The sequence below is a fragment of the Triplophysa rosa genome, linkage group LG2 (assembly GCF_024868665.1).
Source record: "Triplophysa rosa linkage group LG2, Trosa_1v2, whole genome shotgun sequence".
NCBI classification, from domain to species: Eukaryota; Metazoa; Chordata; class Actinopteri; order Cypriniformes; family Nemacheilidae; genus Triplophysa; species Triplophysa rosa.
In genome coordinates this window covers 32899375-32916306 of record NC_079891.1, presented here as the reverse complement: position 1 = coordinate 32916306, position 16932 = coordinate 32899375, and the positions used below count along the sequence as shown (strand labels likewise).

The 16932-nt window shown below is 39.1% G+C and overlaps 1 protein-coding gene across 1 annotated transcript in view; it reads left to right on the top strand.

The window, feature by feature from the left end:
• Positions 1–16787, top strand: part of castor1 (cytosolic arginine sensor for mTORC1 subunit 1) — a 22749-nt gene extending 5962 nt beyond the window's left edge. The window contains exons 3-9 of the mRNA XM_057355874.1: positions 6566–6759; positions 9790–9925; positions 10196–10319; positions 11742–11852; positions 11948–12030; positions 12480–12574; positions 15029–16787. Coding sequence (XP_057211857.1) covers positions 6566–6759; positions 9790–9925; positions 10196–10319; positions 11742–11852; positions 11948–12030; positions 12480–12574; positions 15029–15097 — 812 coding nt within the window. The 3' untranslated portion in view covers positions 15098–16787. The remainder of the gene's footprint in view (positions 1–6565; positions 6760–9789; positions 9926–10195; positions 10320–11741; positions 11853–11947; positions 12031–12479; positions 12575–15028) is intronic.
• The last annotated feature ends 145 nt before the right edge of the window (positions 16788–16932 follow it).

The window sequence follows — 16932 nt, the reverse complement described above, 5'->3', positions numbered from 1 at the left end:
AGATTTAATACTGTTTTACGGTATAAAGGTGGACGACGTTAAAATCCTTCAGCAGAGTGAAGACATTTCGGATCATTATCTGGTATTATGTTTGCTTCACTGGCCTACGGCTGCAAATAAAACTCATTGTTACAAATATGGTAGAACAATAACTTCAACTACCAAAGATGCGTTTCTCGATAATCTGCCCGAATTGTCTCAAATCATGAGAAATAACGTTGAAGATCTTGACATTACCACTGAAAATTTTAATTCCACCTTCTCGGTAACGCTAGACAAAGTTGCTCCACTACGTTTAAAGAAGATTAAAAATGGCAGCCCCACACCGTGGTATAATGAACACACTCAGGCTCTAAAGAAAGCGGCCCGAAAAATGGAGCGCAACTTTAAGAAAACTAAATTAGAGGTATTTCGTACAGCATGGAAGGATAGTATTCGAAAATACAGGAAAGCCCTAATAACTTCTAGATCCGCCTACTTTTCATCACTAATAGAAGAAAACCAGCACAACCCTAGGTTTTTATTTAACACGGTGGCTAAATTAACAAAAAATAAATCGTCAGTGACTTCTGATCCTGTATATCAGCATAGCAGTGATGAATTTATGAACTACTTCACATATAAAATCCAAGATATTAGAGAAAAAATTATAACAATGCAATCAGAAGTGAAACCCGCTGAACAAACTAACTACAGCGCCCTTAAGGAGAAAATGCAATTATTTTATACCGTAGATCAAGATGAGCTGTCTAAAATTATTAGATCATCTAAATCAACAACATGCATACTAGACCCTATACCTACAAATCTACTGAAAGAGATGCTCCCAGAAATTATAGATCCTCTTCTTGGTATTATTAACTCATCTCTGACATTAGGACATGTGCCTAAAGCATATAAGGTGGCTGTTATAAGGCCCCTTGTCAAAAAACCCCAACTCGACCCTAGAGAACTAAGGAACTACAGGCCTATATCGAATCTACCTTTCATATCTAAAGTTCTGGAAAAAGTAGTTTCAACTCAATTATGCTCCTTCCTCCAAAGGAATGACATCAATGAAGAATTCCAGTCTGGATTTAGAGCATGTCACAGTACAGAGACTGCTTTGATCAGAGTTACAAATGATCTGCTATTGGCGTCTGACCGAGGTTGTATCTCGTTATTGGTGCTGCTAGACCTTAGTGCTGCATTCGATACCATTGACCACAGCACACTCCTACATAGACTCGAAAATTATGTCGGCATTAAGGGAATAGCTTTGAAATGGTTTAAATCTTATTTATCCGACCGTTTTCAATTTGTAGCAATAAACAATGAGGTGTCACGCAAATCGCAAGTCCAGTACGGTGTACCACAGGGCTCAGTCTTAGGGCCTCTGCTCTTCGCATTATACATGCTACCTCTAGGAGATATAATAAAGCGACACGGAGTTAGCTTTCACTGTTATGCTGATGATACTCAACTTTATATCTCCTCGAAGCCTCATGAAACACAGCAGTTCCATCGAATAATGGAATGCATAGTCGATATAAAAAACTGGATGAGTAACAACTTTTTATTACTGAACTCGGACAAAACGGAAGTGTTACTTATTGGACCGAAAACTGCTATAAGTAACAACCAAGAATACTGTTTAACTATTGACGGATGTTCCATAAAACCCTCGTCGTCAGCAAAGAATCTTGGCGTTCTATTCGATAGTAATCTGTCATTTGAGAGCCACGTCGCCAACACCTGTAAAATTGCGTTTTTCCATCTTAAGAATATATCTAAACTACGTCATATGCTGTCAATCTCAGATGCAGAGAAGTTAATTCATGCATTCATGACATCAAGACTAGATTACTGTAATGCACTGTTAGGTGGTTGCCCTGCAGGCTTATTACAAAAACTCCAATTGGTCCAAAACGCGGCAGCTCGAGTTCTTACACGTACAAAAAAGTATGAACATATTAGCCCGGTTCTGTCAACCTTGCACTGGTTACCTATAAAGCATCGCGTTAACTTTAAAATCTTGCTTATTACCTATAAAGCCTTACATGGTTTAGCTCCTCAGTACTTGAATGAACTCCTTTTGTATTACAGTCCTTCACGTGCATTACGCTCTCAGGCGTCCTGTCAGTTGGTAATACCTAGAATTTCAAAATCAAGTGCAGGTGGTAGATCCTTTTCCTATCTAGCGCCTAAACTTTGGAATAGTCTTCCCTGCACTGTCCGGGAGGCAGACACACTCTGTCAGTTTAAATCTAGACTAAAGACGCATCTTTTTAATCTTGCATACACTACTCTTCCATAATATAAATCTTCAGAGGGTTTAGGCTGCATTAGTTAGATCAACCGGAACCAAAAACACAACTGATGTACTTGTTGCATCAAAGAGTACAGAACAGTACTCTACTCTCAGCCAGTCTTGTCTCATTGTTCCAAGGTTACCACAGCGAGCAGGATGCAGTTCATGGCCTGACCTGATGGTAGAGCGGAGAATGGGAAGTGGGGACCTGACAAGAGCTGAGATGATAGAGCTGGATAAAGAAGGACGCGGTCTCTTGACATGTCTTCACCACAAAATTTCAAATGCTATTAGATTATTAATGATAATCTTAAACTATAATTTATTTTATTATTAAGTTTATTTATTTTATTTAGCCTTGTTGTGCAAGTTCTCTGGAGCTTGTGCAGAGGCAGCAGCTTTTGCCAGAGGGGAACTGGAATCCCCTGGTTGGGCCTGGGTTCTCCTGAGGTTTTTTTTCTCGATTAGAGTTTTGGGTTCCTCGCCACCGTTTGCATACTGTTTTTGCACTATCTGCCTGACCGGGGGGGCTGCTTTAGAATCTTAAAGTTTTACTTAATTAATATTGCATATAGGAATTTATTATCTGTTATATTTGACCTGTGCTTCTCTCTCCTTTATCCTAAATGTGTGCTCTCACTGAGCGTGTGTGTGTGTGCGTACTTGTCTGTGTACGTACGTGTGTGTGTGTGTGTGTGTGTGTGTGTGTCTCTGTGTCTGTGTGTGTTGGTGCGTGTGCGTGTTGTGTGTGTGGAGTGTTTTGTGTGTGGGTGTGTCTGTCTTCTGTGTTTTCAACCTTTTCTTGTTTTTGCAGGTACAACTTTGATTGTTTTGCTTGTAGTCAATGTGTCTCATGTACAGCTGCTTTGTAACAATGAAAATTGTAAAAGCGCTATATAAATAAAGTTGAGTTGAGTAATGTTGGATGCAGCACATACAGTATGGTAGATGGATGTATGTCAAGGAATGGCAGAAGAACCCAATTGCAGGCAGGCGGGGTTGAAGGGGTTAACAGAGATTTTATTTAAACAATAAACACAAAACAAAAACCCACGCGGGGGTAACAGACTTAACAGGAACAATAAACTACTAACTAGACTAACAGAACATTAATCTAAACTAACATAAACTAGATAAACATTTACTCACAGCAGGAACAAGGTACATTGACTAGACAGGCTTGGGAAACACAACGGTGGCACACTGGATACAAAGGTACATAGAACGCAGTACACGCACATACATAATACAAGAGCACAGGACAAAGAAACAAGAGGGTATATATAGGGAGAGACAAACGAGGGATAACGACACGGGGCAGGTGTGGGTAATCAAACACTTAGGGAAGGATAACGAGGAAACGAGATGGCGGGAACAGAGACGAGACACTGGAAAAACACATGAGAGGTAAAAACATAAACATCTAATGGCCTTCCCACATAAAACCCAAGAACTCTGCCCCGATCCCACCACACGACTAGAATTTCATAAACAAGATGGTGGGACCGTGACAGAGCCCCCCCTTAATGAACACCTCCAGGTGTTCACCAAGGGGTGACTAACAAGACCTGACAGAATGAACCAGCCCATCTGGACCCAGCAGACAGAGGGATCTCAGCGGGAGGAGTCGATGCCGCCGGACTCCCTTCCAGGGTTGAATCTGCCGGACTCCCTTCGAGGGTAGAGGCCGCTGGGCTCCAGTCCAGAGTTGGGACCGCCGGACTCCCTTCCGGGGTCGAGACTGCCGGAACCCCGTCCAGGATCGAGACCGCCGGGCTCCCTTCCAGGGTTGAGGTCGTCGGATTCCCCTCAAGGGTTGAGGCCGCCGGTGTCCTGTTCCCGCTGAAGATCCCTGCCGGTCTCCCAGCTGGTGCCCAGGCCTGTCGAGTCGACTCTGTTTGTGTGTGTTTGTCCTTGTTTGCTGCCCAGCTGCCAGAGAGCGCTGCCCAGCCGTCGGAGATGCTGCCCAGCTGCCAGAGAGCGCTGCCCAGCCGCCGACATCCTGTCCTGTCATGTCGACATCCAGGCCTGCCCAGCCGGTGATAGCCGGCCTCCCAGTCGGCCATCCAGCCGGCGCCATGTCCTGTCCAGCCGGCCATCCAGCCGGAGCCATGTGTTGTCCAGCCGGCCATCCAGCCGGCGCCACGTGTTGTCCAGCCGGCCATCCAGCCGGCACCATGTCCAGTCCAGCCGGCCGTCCAGCCGGCGCCATGTCCTGTCCAGCCGGCACCATGTACTGTCCAGCCGGCCATCCAGCCGGCTCCATGTACTGTCTAGCCGGCCTTCCAGCCGGCGCCATGTCTTTGTTTGGACTTTTTTTTTCTATGTATCACGTTTTTGGTCGTGTTTGTATAGTTATGTTTTTTGTCACAGTCTGTGTAGTCTTGTTTGTTCCTTGAGGAGCATCAGGATGCTGCTCCTTAAGGAGGGGCTTCTGTCATGGTTCTGCCCCACCTTGTCTTGCTTTTCTTGACCTAGTGGCAGAACCATGATAGAACCTCTTGTTTTATGTGGAGAGAGTCATTTTGACCCTGTCGGCCTTCGATACTCTCTCCGGTCCTTGTCTGTGTTTCCCGCCCTTTTGTATCCCTCGTTTTGACTGTTCAGTAGTTCATGCCCCACACCTGTTCCCCTTTGATTTGTCCCTTTATTTAATGCCCTTGTGTCTTCTGTCTCGTGCTGGTTCATTGTTCTGTTGCGTTGTGTTTGTGTCATGTGGGTGAGTTACTGTTCTGTATTTAGTTTAGTTTATTGTGGTTATGTCAAGTGTTGTTATTATTTCTAGTCTAGTTAGTCCCTGTCCTTGTTGCTATGTTTTGTTATGTTCCCCCACGTGGGTTTTTGTTTTGTATTTTTTAGTTATAATTAAAGTCTGTCTTGTTAACCCCTTACCCGCTGTCTGCACTTGGGTCCTCTGTCCGTGTCCTCACCACCCACGTTCATGACAATGTAGACATGGACACGTTACTCATTTCGGGCATTACAATTTAGTTAATTTTATATTAAGTCTGGTCCACTTTGGAGCCTTTTCTGTCCAAAAGACAGCGACTTAGACTTCTGAAAATTTGATCAAAAACATATACTGACTTACTTTTGATATTGATATCAGTCGGTATTCATAGAGTTCATATTCATATTCATCCATTTCTGTTTGTCACGTGTTTAAAAACCTGTTCAGTTAATATTCTTAGTTGTGATTTTTTTTATGTAAGTATGGTTATACATGTTAAACTTGCGGTAAATTAAAGAAATTGAATGTGAAATGATGTTTCAAAAGTCACCGTCCCCTCATTGGCATCAAATGGCCGCAATATTTTTGTAGAATGTTGTACTTTATTTTGGCTTTATTTATAGTACAAAATATTCATGCATACAACCATTAAAGGGATAGTTCACCCAAAAATCAAAATTCTGTCATCATTTATTCATCCTTAAATCATTCAAAACCTGTACTGTATATGACTCTGAACATGGTTTTATGTTCATGGAAGTCAATAGCGGCCAATCAAAACATTTCTTCAAAATATCTTCTTTTGTGTTCTGCAGAAGAAAGTAAGTCATACAGATTTGAAATGGCACGAGGGTGAATAAAAACATATTTTTGGCTGAAATATCCCTTTAAAGTAAAAAATGATGAATGAGCAACATTATTGACCTGCAGGTGGGACGGTTGAGAAATACAAGAGTTCACGGCTCTTATGGTAGAAGGTCGCTGTCTTCTGCCTCTGACCCACACATCTGTTTCCTCAGTGCCCAAAAAACTCCTACAGCTCTTTCCTCTTCTCAAAATCTTCAGGAAAGTTTCATCAACAATATAAAGGAGTTTTAGATGTACTTATGCTTGCAGGAGTTCTAAACAGAAAACAAGTTGACAGGGTTCTACTCTGATTCGTCTCTCATATGAATGTGAGATGTTAATGTGTGTCATTATTATAGTTTGACCCTGTTAACTTCTAAACTCTTAGTGTTGTACTCTTAAGGCGTCTTAAACTTCCTGCTGTAGCTCTGTGAATAATTATAAACCCACGATTGGTTAAGGTGTTAATAGAATCAGCATTTAACTTCCTGTTGTGCTCTTTGGGTTCATCTCTCATTCTAAGAAGCTGGATGTCATAATGCAAGTACATTTGATATTTTCTGAAAGGAAAATCTCTGATGGTCTCCTCGGCATGTTACGGTTATGTTCAGGAAGTGAACAATGTGATTGGGTCATTTGATGTTACACCAAAGCACGCCTGTCCTCTCAACCTACCTCACACCTGTTTCTGCCTCCAGAACTACAGCCGTCGGAGCATCTACTGGTGGAGGCGTCCATCTGGCTCCCGCTCAATGTCGTCTCTAATGGAAACGCCTCCAGCAGTTCGCAGGCTGTGGGCGTCACCAAGATCGCCAAGTCCGTTATCGCTCCTTTGGCCGAGCAGCACGTGTCAGTCTTTATGCTGTCTACGTACCAGACAGATTTTATTCTGGTAAGCGAATGTGTGGTCCAAACTGTGTCATTCTTTCTTCTGCGGAACACAAAAGACATTTTGAAGAATGTTTGTAACCAAACAACATTGGACCCCATTGATTTCTATTGTATGGACACAAAACCTTTCTCAAAATATCACCTTTTGTGTTCTACTGTAGAAAGAGTCACAAGCAGATTTTAAATGATATAGGGGATGGATAAATGATTTTTTTTCATTTTGGTGTCAACTATCCCTTTAAATCTGAATTTGAACACATGTCATATTACGACCAAATTACATCTGTAGTTAAAAGATTACGGCTATTCCAATAATCATAACTATTTATAGTTAAAGATTATGTACATATGTGAATCACCAGTGTTGGGTGTAACAAGTTACTAAGTAATTAGTTACTTTAATTTAATTACTTTTCCCTTGAAAAGTAAAGTAAGGGATTACTCTTGTTTTTTTCTGTAATTTAAATACAGTTACTTCTGAAGTAATTCAACTAAATACTGTGTGTAACATATGTGTGTGCAATAGTGGAATTGACATCAAAATTCAAAGTCTAACTTTACAATCCGTGCATTAATGTGTAATTCTCACATTTGTATACTTTGGTCAGTTAATAATACTACACAGTAAAATCGGCAGAGTTAAATAATGTCAAATTAACACTCGCAGTGTATATGTAATCCACACTCTCAAAGTGTATATTATACACTCACCTAAAGGATTATTAGGAACACCATACTAATACGGTGTTTGACCCCCTTTCGCCTTCAGAACTGCCTTAATTCTACGTGGCATTGATTCAACAAGGTGCTGAAAGCATTCTTTAGAAATGTTGGCCCATATTGATAGGATAGCATCTTGCAGTTGATGGAGATTTGTGGGATGCACATCCAGGGCACGAAGCTCCCGTTCCACCACATCCCAAAGATGTTCTATCGGGTTGAGATCTGGTGACTGTGGGGGCCATTCTAGTACAGTGAACTCATTGTCATGTTCAAGAAACCAATTTGAAATGATTCGAGCTTTGTGACATGGTGCATTATCCTGCTGGAAGTAGCCATTAGAGGATGGGTACATGGTGGTCATAAAGGGATGGACATGGTCAGAAACAATGCTCAGGTAGGCCGTGGCATTTAAACGATGCCCAATTGGCACTAAGGGGCCTAAAGTGTGCCAAGAAAACATCCCCCACACCATTACACCACCACCACCAGCCTGCACAGTGGTAACAAGGCATGATGGATCCATGTTCTCATTCTGTTTACGCCAAATTCTGACTCTACCATTTGAATGTCTCAACAGAAATCGAGACTCATCAGACCAGGCAACATTTTTCCAGTCTTCAACTGTCCAATTTTGGTGAGCTCGTGCAAATTGTAGCCTCTTTTTCCTATTTGTAGTGGAGATGAGTGGTACCCGGTGGGGTCTTCTGCTGTTGTAGCCCATCTGCCTCAAGGTTGTGCGTGTTGTGGCTTCACAAATGCTTTGCTGCATACCTCGGTTGTAACGAGTGGTTATTTCAGTCAAAGTTGCTCTTCTATCAGCTTGAATCAGTCGGCCCATTCTCCTCTGACCTCTAGCATCAACAAGGCATTTTCGCCCACAGGACTGCCGCATACTGGATGTTTTTCCCTTTTCACACCATTCTTTGTAAACCCTAGAAATGGTTGTGCGTGAAAATCCCAGTAACTGAGCAGATTGTGAAATACTCAGACCGGCCCGTCTGGCACCAACAACCATGCCAAGCTCAAAATTGCTTAAATCACCTTTCTTTCCCATTCTGACATTCAGTTTGGAGTTCAGGAGATTGTCTTGACCAGGACCACACCCCTAAATGCATTGAAGCAACTGCCATGTGATTGGTTGATTAGATAATTGCATTAATGAGAAATTGAACAGGTGTTCCTAATAATCCTTTAGGTGAGTGTATATAGACTGAGTTAATTTGACCTTTTTTAACACTGGCGATTTTGCTGTGTACTTTATGTAGTTTTATATTATTTATATGAGTGAATTAAAAGGGCCGTTTCATGTCTATCCTTGAATCACTCAACTAATCAAGGTTGATATACAGTAGGATATAGAAAGTAATTAGTAATAAGTAATTAAATACTTTTTGGAGAGAGTAATTTGTACAGTAATCTAATTACACTATTGAATATGTAATTAGTAGCTAGTAATTAATAACTTTTTCAGAGTAACTTACCCAACACTGTGAATCACATTGGTGACGCGTTTTTAATCTATTTATTTATTTACTTACTTATTTTTTCTGTAATAGTGTAATGTCCAAAGTAGGGATGCACCGATACCATTTTTTAAAGACCGAGTACCTTTTCGAATAGAAATAGAATAGCTTCATAATTGCAAACAAATCCACCTCAAACACATTCTGAAAAACTAAATAATTTGATGTGCTTTTTACAAACTTTCAACGCAAATTTCACAACAAATTTCAGTCAGTTATGTCACATGAGGTATCGGTGCATTTTTACGAGTACGAGTTAGTATAGTATGCTTCGTATCGGCCCGGTGCATCCCTAGTACAAAGCAAAGAAAGCAACTTGCACGTGTTGAGGTGGTCAACATTGCGCTGAACTCAGAAGCATAGCAATTTGTTAATACATAATGTATTGAGGAAATGCTGAAGCAGCATAAACACAATCTGACATCCAAAAACACATACAACTGTGAATGTTTTACAGGTTTTTTAGCCAACAAGTTTGTAAATATGTAACAAAAGTTATGTAATGCCGGCAGGTCTTTGTTGATTGTGTTTTTTAATATTCACAAGCATTGAAACTCGTATCTCCTTAACTAATGGGCTCTAATGTCTTCGTTACCTCTTAAAATGGCTTGTACGCACTTCAAAATTTCACACAAAGCAACATTTTCGAGCTTTTTTTTATGATTATATAGAGATCGTTTTTCTAATGTTATCAAAACATTTCAGTTTGGTCAGTATAGTCCATATTGGCTCGATGTTCGTTTGTTTTTTGGTAGTTGTGTGTTAACACACTGTTATGGTTGTAGGTGCGAGAGAAGGACCTGTCAGTGGTGGTGGAGACTCTGGAGGAGGAGTTTAATATTTTCAGAGAAGAGGGGGGCGAGTCTGTGCCAGTTCAGAGTCAGGACGCCTGGGAGGGCCTCCAGAGAAACGGCAGAGAGGGTGAGATTCAACTTTACCATGTTGTTACGTGTCCTCTTTAAAACATTTACATTTTTTACATGCGTAAACAAGCTTGTGCTGATATGGATTGCTGCTTTTAACCTTTTAATATAGCATTTATTCTTGTGTAATGGCTAGATTTTCAGCTTTTTCAACATAACAATAACTTAAATGTTTTACCCAATTGTTTGCTTACCAAATATTAGTTTCTCTATCCTGTGGTTTCCATGGCCGGGCACATTAACTGAAAGTTGTTTCGTGTGTGTTTAGTTATGCATGCGACGGTTCATCCTGTGCTGATTCCAGAGAATCAGTTCTGTGTTATGAGTTTGGATCCAGACACACTGCCAGCGATCGCCACCACGCTCATAGATGTTCTGTTTTACTCGAACAGGTATAAAACCCGAACTCACAATCTCATGCACATGCTGACATTTTAGTTAACCTTTGTATGTGTTTATGATGCCACTAGATGTTTAATGTACAGTAGTGGACAAAGATGAAAATGAATGGCTTCACCCTTTATTTAAAATGATTAATAAAGGTGTATTAAACATTTTCTGTGCATGTTGCATAGTTTACTGCATAAACTAAAGTATACATATATAGCCGCAGATTTCCCAAATTTGAATTAAAAATGTTGTTTTTATTTGCATTTATTTGCAAAAAAAAGAACTGGAGAAAACGGGTTAAAACAACAGAAAAGATTATCTGCGTTTTTTAAACTGAAACATCGCAACAACAAAAAAACAAGTTAATTTTCAGTTTTAAACAACACAAAACTAATGTTTGTACACGTATTAGAAAAAGTAAAAAAATGAAGTAACCCTGATTTTTAAAATGAGCTTATTATCATGCTCTCAGTCTTTCATATTGCTGTTGCTTTGTCACTCTTGAGGTTTGCTTTTGTTGAAATTCAACAAACATTGCAATATGACTGCAGTACATGCAGGATTTAAAATGTTATAAATATAAAAACACGCATTCATTACAGAAGACGGTGAAATTAAAACAAAAATCATTATTGTTGATTATTGCCCTTTATATAGTAATTGTGAACGTTTCATTTTATTGATGTTTACGCATGAGTAAACTGGACATAAAGCCTATATAGAAAGCGTGCTAAGAACATTGCCCATCACTGAACGATCACTGACTTCTGTTTCATTTCGCAAAAAACTCCCGTTTTAACGAGTGAGTCTGATTACACTGCACAATGAACTTTACATCATATGTGCTGTTGTTTATGAGGTCCGTGTTTCGCTACCACCTGCAGCATTATTTGGTGTGTTTGAGATGGAGAGAGACAGATTTCTGAAGCGTTAATAAGACAAAAAACTCTCGTCATAACAAATGAATCTGATTTTACTGCACAGTTAATTTTACATGCTGTTAATAATAAACTCAAAGCAAACGATTCCTTTGCACAGTATTTTGCTTCCACCTGTAGCATGCTTCTCTACAAACTAAACCGCGACGTTGCTTTCAGCCAATAAAAAATACTGCGATTTTTGGTGTTATTTTTGTTCACCAATTCACAGTTTTATGGTGTTATCATTGGGTGGGCAAGACGGGCGTTTAGGTGGGCTCAGCCCACCCCTGATGTGCTATAGTTTTTGTTTTTGCCAAAAATCATTTTGTCCAATCTCGGTCCTGAAGTGAAACCAGCGCTATAAAAATCTAAAAGTGTACTTTTATAACGTGTAGCTTAAATGCACTGTAAATCATATAGAAATCATATCAATCGAAGTGTTTCCCAAAATGCGTAAAGATTTTCACTGACAAATTGTTTGATTTTATGCAATGTCCCCTGCAGTCCTGAAGAGGGCGCCAGTGTGAACCAGAACATGGAATGCATCAAATTCTTCTCGTTCAGCTTGATCGATGGCTACGTTTCTTTGGTGATGGACACAGAAGCACAGCGACAGTAAGACCCGCACAGAGACGGGAAAGTGTGAATAAAAGTGTTTTGTCAGTTGTCCACTCAAATCAGAAAAAAGGTGTGTGTTGGTCTTTTCCTAGATTCCCGGCGGATCTTCTGTTCACCAGCTCTTCCGGTGAGCTCTGGAGGATGGTGAGAATAGGAGGGCAGCCTCTCGGCTTTGGTGAGCATCTTCAACGTCTCACAGAGTATTACAGACAAATGCTAATTAAATGTAATCATTATTAAATTATATATTTTAATCAATACTTTAATTTAATAATTCTAAAATGGAATGTTTTACTGTCTGATTTTTGATGTTGTGGTTCTTTTATTTGGTTAAGGTTACTGCAACATTAGCATTTTTGTGTGTGTTTTTTTATGTCCCCTTAGAAGGCAGCTGCCTGTGTAGGGGTTTGGAACAGGGCTTATAAGTAGACTTTAGTAGAAAATACGCAATAGCTTAAGCCTCTTTAGTGATGTGATTGTCTTATCAAATGACTAGTTCTGATAATAGAAGAATCTGTTTAGCAGGAGTGATAAATGAACAGACACAATAAATTAAATCAGAAAACGTCATTTCTCCCAATTATTGACTCTTTTTGTCTGTCTTTTTCTGTCTCTCTGTCTCAGATGAATGCGGGATAGTCGCTCAGATATCACAGCCTCTCGCAGGCAGTGATATATCAGCTTATTACATTAGTACCTTCAGTTTTGATCATGCTCTGGTAAGTTTTTTCTTTCTTTGTCACTTTTTTCCTTTAACTAAGTAGTTTATTTAAATCTTAAGGTCATGTGACTGAAGGCAGATATAATGCAGATCAATTTATACTGATATTGTATAAAGACACACTTATCGAATTGATCCGTTAAATATATAATAATAATAATTGAACAGAATTCATATACAAGTCAGACGGCTTGACTTGATGAGTTTTCCAATGCATTATAACAGGGGTCTTCAACGTTTTTCGGGGCAAGGACCCCTTATATAAGAGATGCATGGAGTTCTCTTCTCAAACGTACATTGGAGTAGAGATTTTACAGAGTTCGGTTCGTGTCCGGAATTACCTGAGCCCGCCATTGTTACACAATTGGAAATTGCGCCACTACAGGCCAGCCCCGATTTTAGCAGTTTGGGGCGACAGAAAAATCGCCCATTTCAGATAAGATTTGTGGATGCTGATTGGGTCAATTTTATGTCACGTCTTAAATATATGTATATCTTGAATCAGGATTTGACTAAATTCTACAAAGACCCGCCTCCTGTGGGCGACTTCTCGATCGCCCCTCAGCTGAAATTGAGACGTGCAGACAGGCAGAGAGGCCATATTTTGATGATGAAAACATATATTTTCCACAGATGATTATCTATAACATTACATTATGCAAATGTACATTTAAAAAAATTATGTAATTACTATTTTGTGTGTGTAGCTCTATTGGCCAGCCGCCACTGGAACATTGGTTGTAATATTTCATTACATTTTTAACAAAAAGTTGCCTGTCAGTAAACAGTAATTAGCGGACCCCTATGGGCCGCGGACCCCCGGTTGAAGACCCCCGCATTATAATATATCGCAGTTGTCCTTCTGCAACCTCGTATCTCCATATTTGGTGTTTTTTGTCATAAATCATATTATTAGTCACACTCTATGTTTTTCACTGGGGTTTTTTCAAACATCTAACCAATAAAAAGTATGACAAAGTGCTTGTCAACTTTGACAGCACAGTATTTAATCATTAAAAAAATGATTTACTGAAAAACAGTGAATTTGGACATCCAAGGTTTTCATCCAAGGACAGCGACGATACGTATCATTTTTTTATTTCATAAATTGTCCTCAATGTTTTAATTTGACTGCATTTTAAATTGCAGTCAAAGATAAAATATAATTTTATTGTATAGAATATTTACTCAAAATGTATGAAATGGTATTTAAAACGAGTACAGAAATGTTTAAATTATCACAACAACAGTGTTTTATTCATGTAAGAAAATGTCATTTTTTGTCACTGCCTATAGGGGTCACATTGATTTAGTCTAGTTTACATAAGCATTATTTTGTATTTTCTAATCTGAATAATTTCATACCTAAAGACATTTAATGTGACATCAGACTAAGCGAGTAAATATGGACAGACGGTTGCCTATTAACCAACAACTGTCCTAAATCTGATGTAAATAGATTGCAAATTTCCGTTCTGGAAATAGTGCATTGGCGATATGGGGGCGTTTAAAATCCCCTCTGGTATCAGTCATATAACCAAGTCATCTTCTTTTGCCTTTTTTTGTCCTTTTTCACCGTAACACGCGTCATAGCAGGAACTACAGTGTTTTGAACTGCAGAGATGAGGATATATCATCTGGGTTCTTTAGACATCTTTCACGCACACCCACTCATAGATTTGTAATGCACGGAATTAGCTATGCTATATATAGACCGTGTTGATGATGTAACACTCCGATGCAAGCCAATCCATTTCCCAATAACACTGCAGTGAGAATGAGAATGCATGAGGAAGTTGTGATGCAATGGGACGCTGCCGTGAGCATCTCATGTTATTGTCGCAACCATGTTGGTTGTTGCCAGTTGGTCTGGTTTACTGGGGAAATCTTAACCCCAAAATGTCCCAGATGGTAAAATCATGGCTGACATCATACAGCGTAAAGTTGAAAAAATGAATCCGCACACATGAATCATGGCAAATACTGCCCCAAATTTTTAAACGTAATCTTAATTGTCCAAAAGGAACAATTTTTGGTTTTGTGCCCTGTGCCTCACGTGCAGCTCAAACTTATGTTCATCTAATTGACATCATACAGTTTGCATCTGGCTTTATATGTACAGATTTCCATTCTTTTAAAATACCTTCCTAACTCAATATGCAAGTTATCCCTTATTTCAAATATTATACAGTACATATAGTGTCCGAAAACTACCTCCATTTTTGGAAAATTTACATCTTAGCCCTTTATTCAAACGCATTCTAAAAGATTTATTTAACATTTTGTCTGTGTGTTTTGAAAGCCCGGCCTTGAGAAGAATAAAGATTCATCTTTGCATCCATCGATACTCTTCAGTAACGTTTCTGACTGTGATTTTGCGTTCGCCGCACTCGCTGCTGGTCAGGACATGGTTCGCTTTACATCTCTCTATTTTTCTGGGGGGTTTTCTCAGGTGCCTGAAGAAGATATAGTCAGAGTGACGGAGATGCTTCGAGCTCAAAGGAAAGACGTTCCCCGCTGAGGCTCTTGTTTTGATCGTCCTCTTTGAAGAGAAAAGAAAACCGAGAAACACAGTGGACGGTGAGCCACTGAAACAGTATTAGTCCTGATCGTCTTGCTTTTACAATCTCCCTTCAAAACACTGGGAATTACAAAACTTTACAGAACGTATACGCAGGCGTTACAGTCGGGTCATATCACGTGTCAGTGCACTGAAGTAAGCTCATTTTGGGATGAAATGGTTACCCGTTCTCGGAAAGATCTCTCTTTATTTCGGACACGGACGGGACTTTTGAGTCCACACATCCTGACAGGCCATCAAAAAAATGTATGTAGACTTAATCTGGATTTCTTGATTTGTCTTTTATTTCCCCTTAAACTAAAGAAATTATGTTCATTCTTAAATCACTGGCTTGATGACAGTATTTGCATAGTGAGATAAAGGAAATTCAAATGAAAAGTATGATGCTTCTGATCGGGACACCTTTGCTGGACCCAGCTCCGTTGCGGCCTTAAAGTATCATACAGTGTTTGATTTATGTTAGAATAAGCTGTTAATATCCACTGTTTTTCTTCACTAATAGTAAACCAAGCACTTGACCAGATTTAGAAGTAATCATTGAAACGATTGTTTCAAAATGTTTTGATTTTTTTTTTTAATGATGTGAGGAGATGCTTATCATTTCAGGCATCTGGAGTTTCTGAGAAAATGTGTTGAGACCAGCAGAGATGCACTGAATGAAAATATCTTGTTGGCACAATCAAAAAATGAATGCAGAATTTATACGACTCCTTTAAGAGATCAATGGAAGTATCTCTTTGTTACGAAGCAAGCTCTGTGTTTTTCAGAGAGCTTTTGATTCAGAAACACTATATCTAAACATACAGAATATTTCATTTATCATTAGTGTTGTGTTGTTCAGCCCTATTTCAGTTTTGTTTCTGTGTGTTTAGGCAAGTTTTTTTTTTCTTTAGATTCACTATGTTTAGGGCACTTAATGCAGCTTAAGACCGGTCTCTCTGAGACCGTCTGATAGAAGACTTTTGTATGTAAAGTAAAACTTTGTTAAAGAAACACCAGTGCCATCGAGGAATGTTTTTCATACGTTTATTTCATCTCGTGTTCTGTCTTCACTCTCACAATATCGGCACATGCGGATGTTACTGGTGTGCAAATATTGGTTTGTCAAGGTCAATACTAATGATTCTGAGGGTGTTATCCTTTGTTTTTCTAGAATAGGCTCAAGTCATTTTTGGTATATTTTATACCGTGTCAAAAAAAGTATTGCATACTGTGTTTGTTACCGTGCTGCTTATTCAATAAATAACCATAAAAATACTCTGTTTTTCTGACATGTTTTTCCTGTTGATTAAAAATCTAGATTCAGTTATATATGATGACTAGAGCATAATTAAATGTAAATGAGTAAATGAGTTAGCGGTCTATCTAAGAATACTTTCATAATGGGTCAATAAAAAGAAATAATTCACCCAAAGACAACATCTGTTTCATTTTTTATTCATTTTTTTGTCGTTTCAAAATCTGTATACAACTCCTTTGTTTAACACAAAGGAAGATATTTTGAGGAATGTTCCAGTGGTTTTGTGTTCACAAATGGGGGATCGGTTTTGTTTGGTTATCAACATTCTTCAAAATATTTTCTTTGTGTTTTGCTAAAGAAAGAAAGTCATACAGGTTTGATATGGCAAGAGTAAATAAACGATGAAAGACATTTTATTTTTTCTGTCCCTTTAAGTGGACAAATATTTCAATATTATTCAAATTTTTCCAAAATATCCATTTCAAATTTTGCCTTAAAATTGCTCACAAATATATACATTTAAATACACTTACAA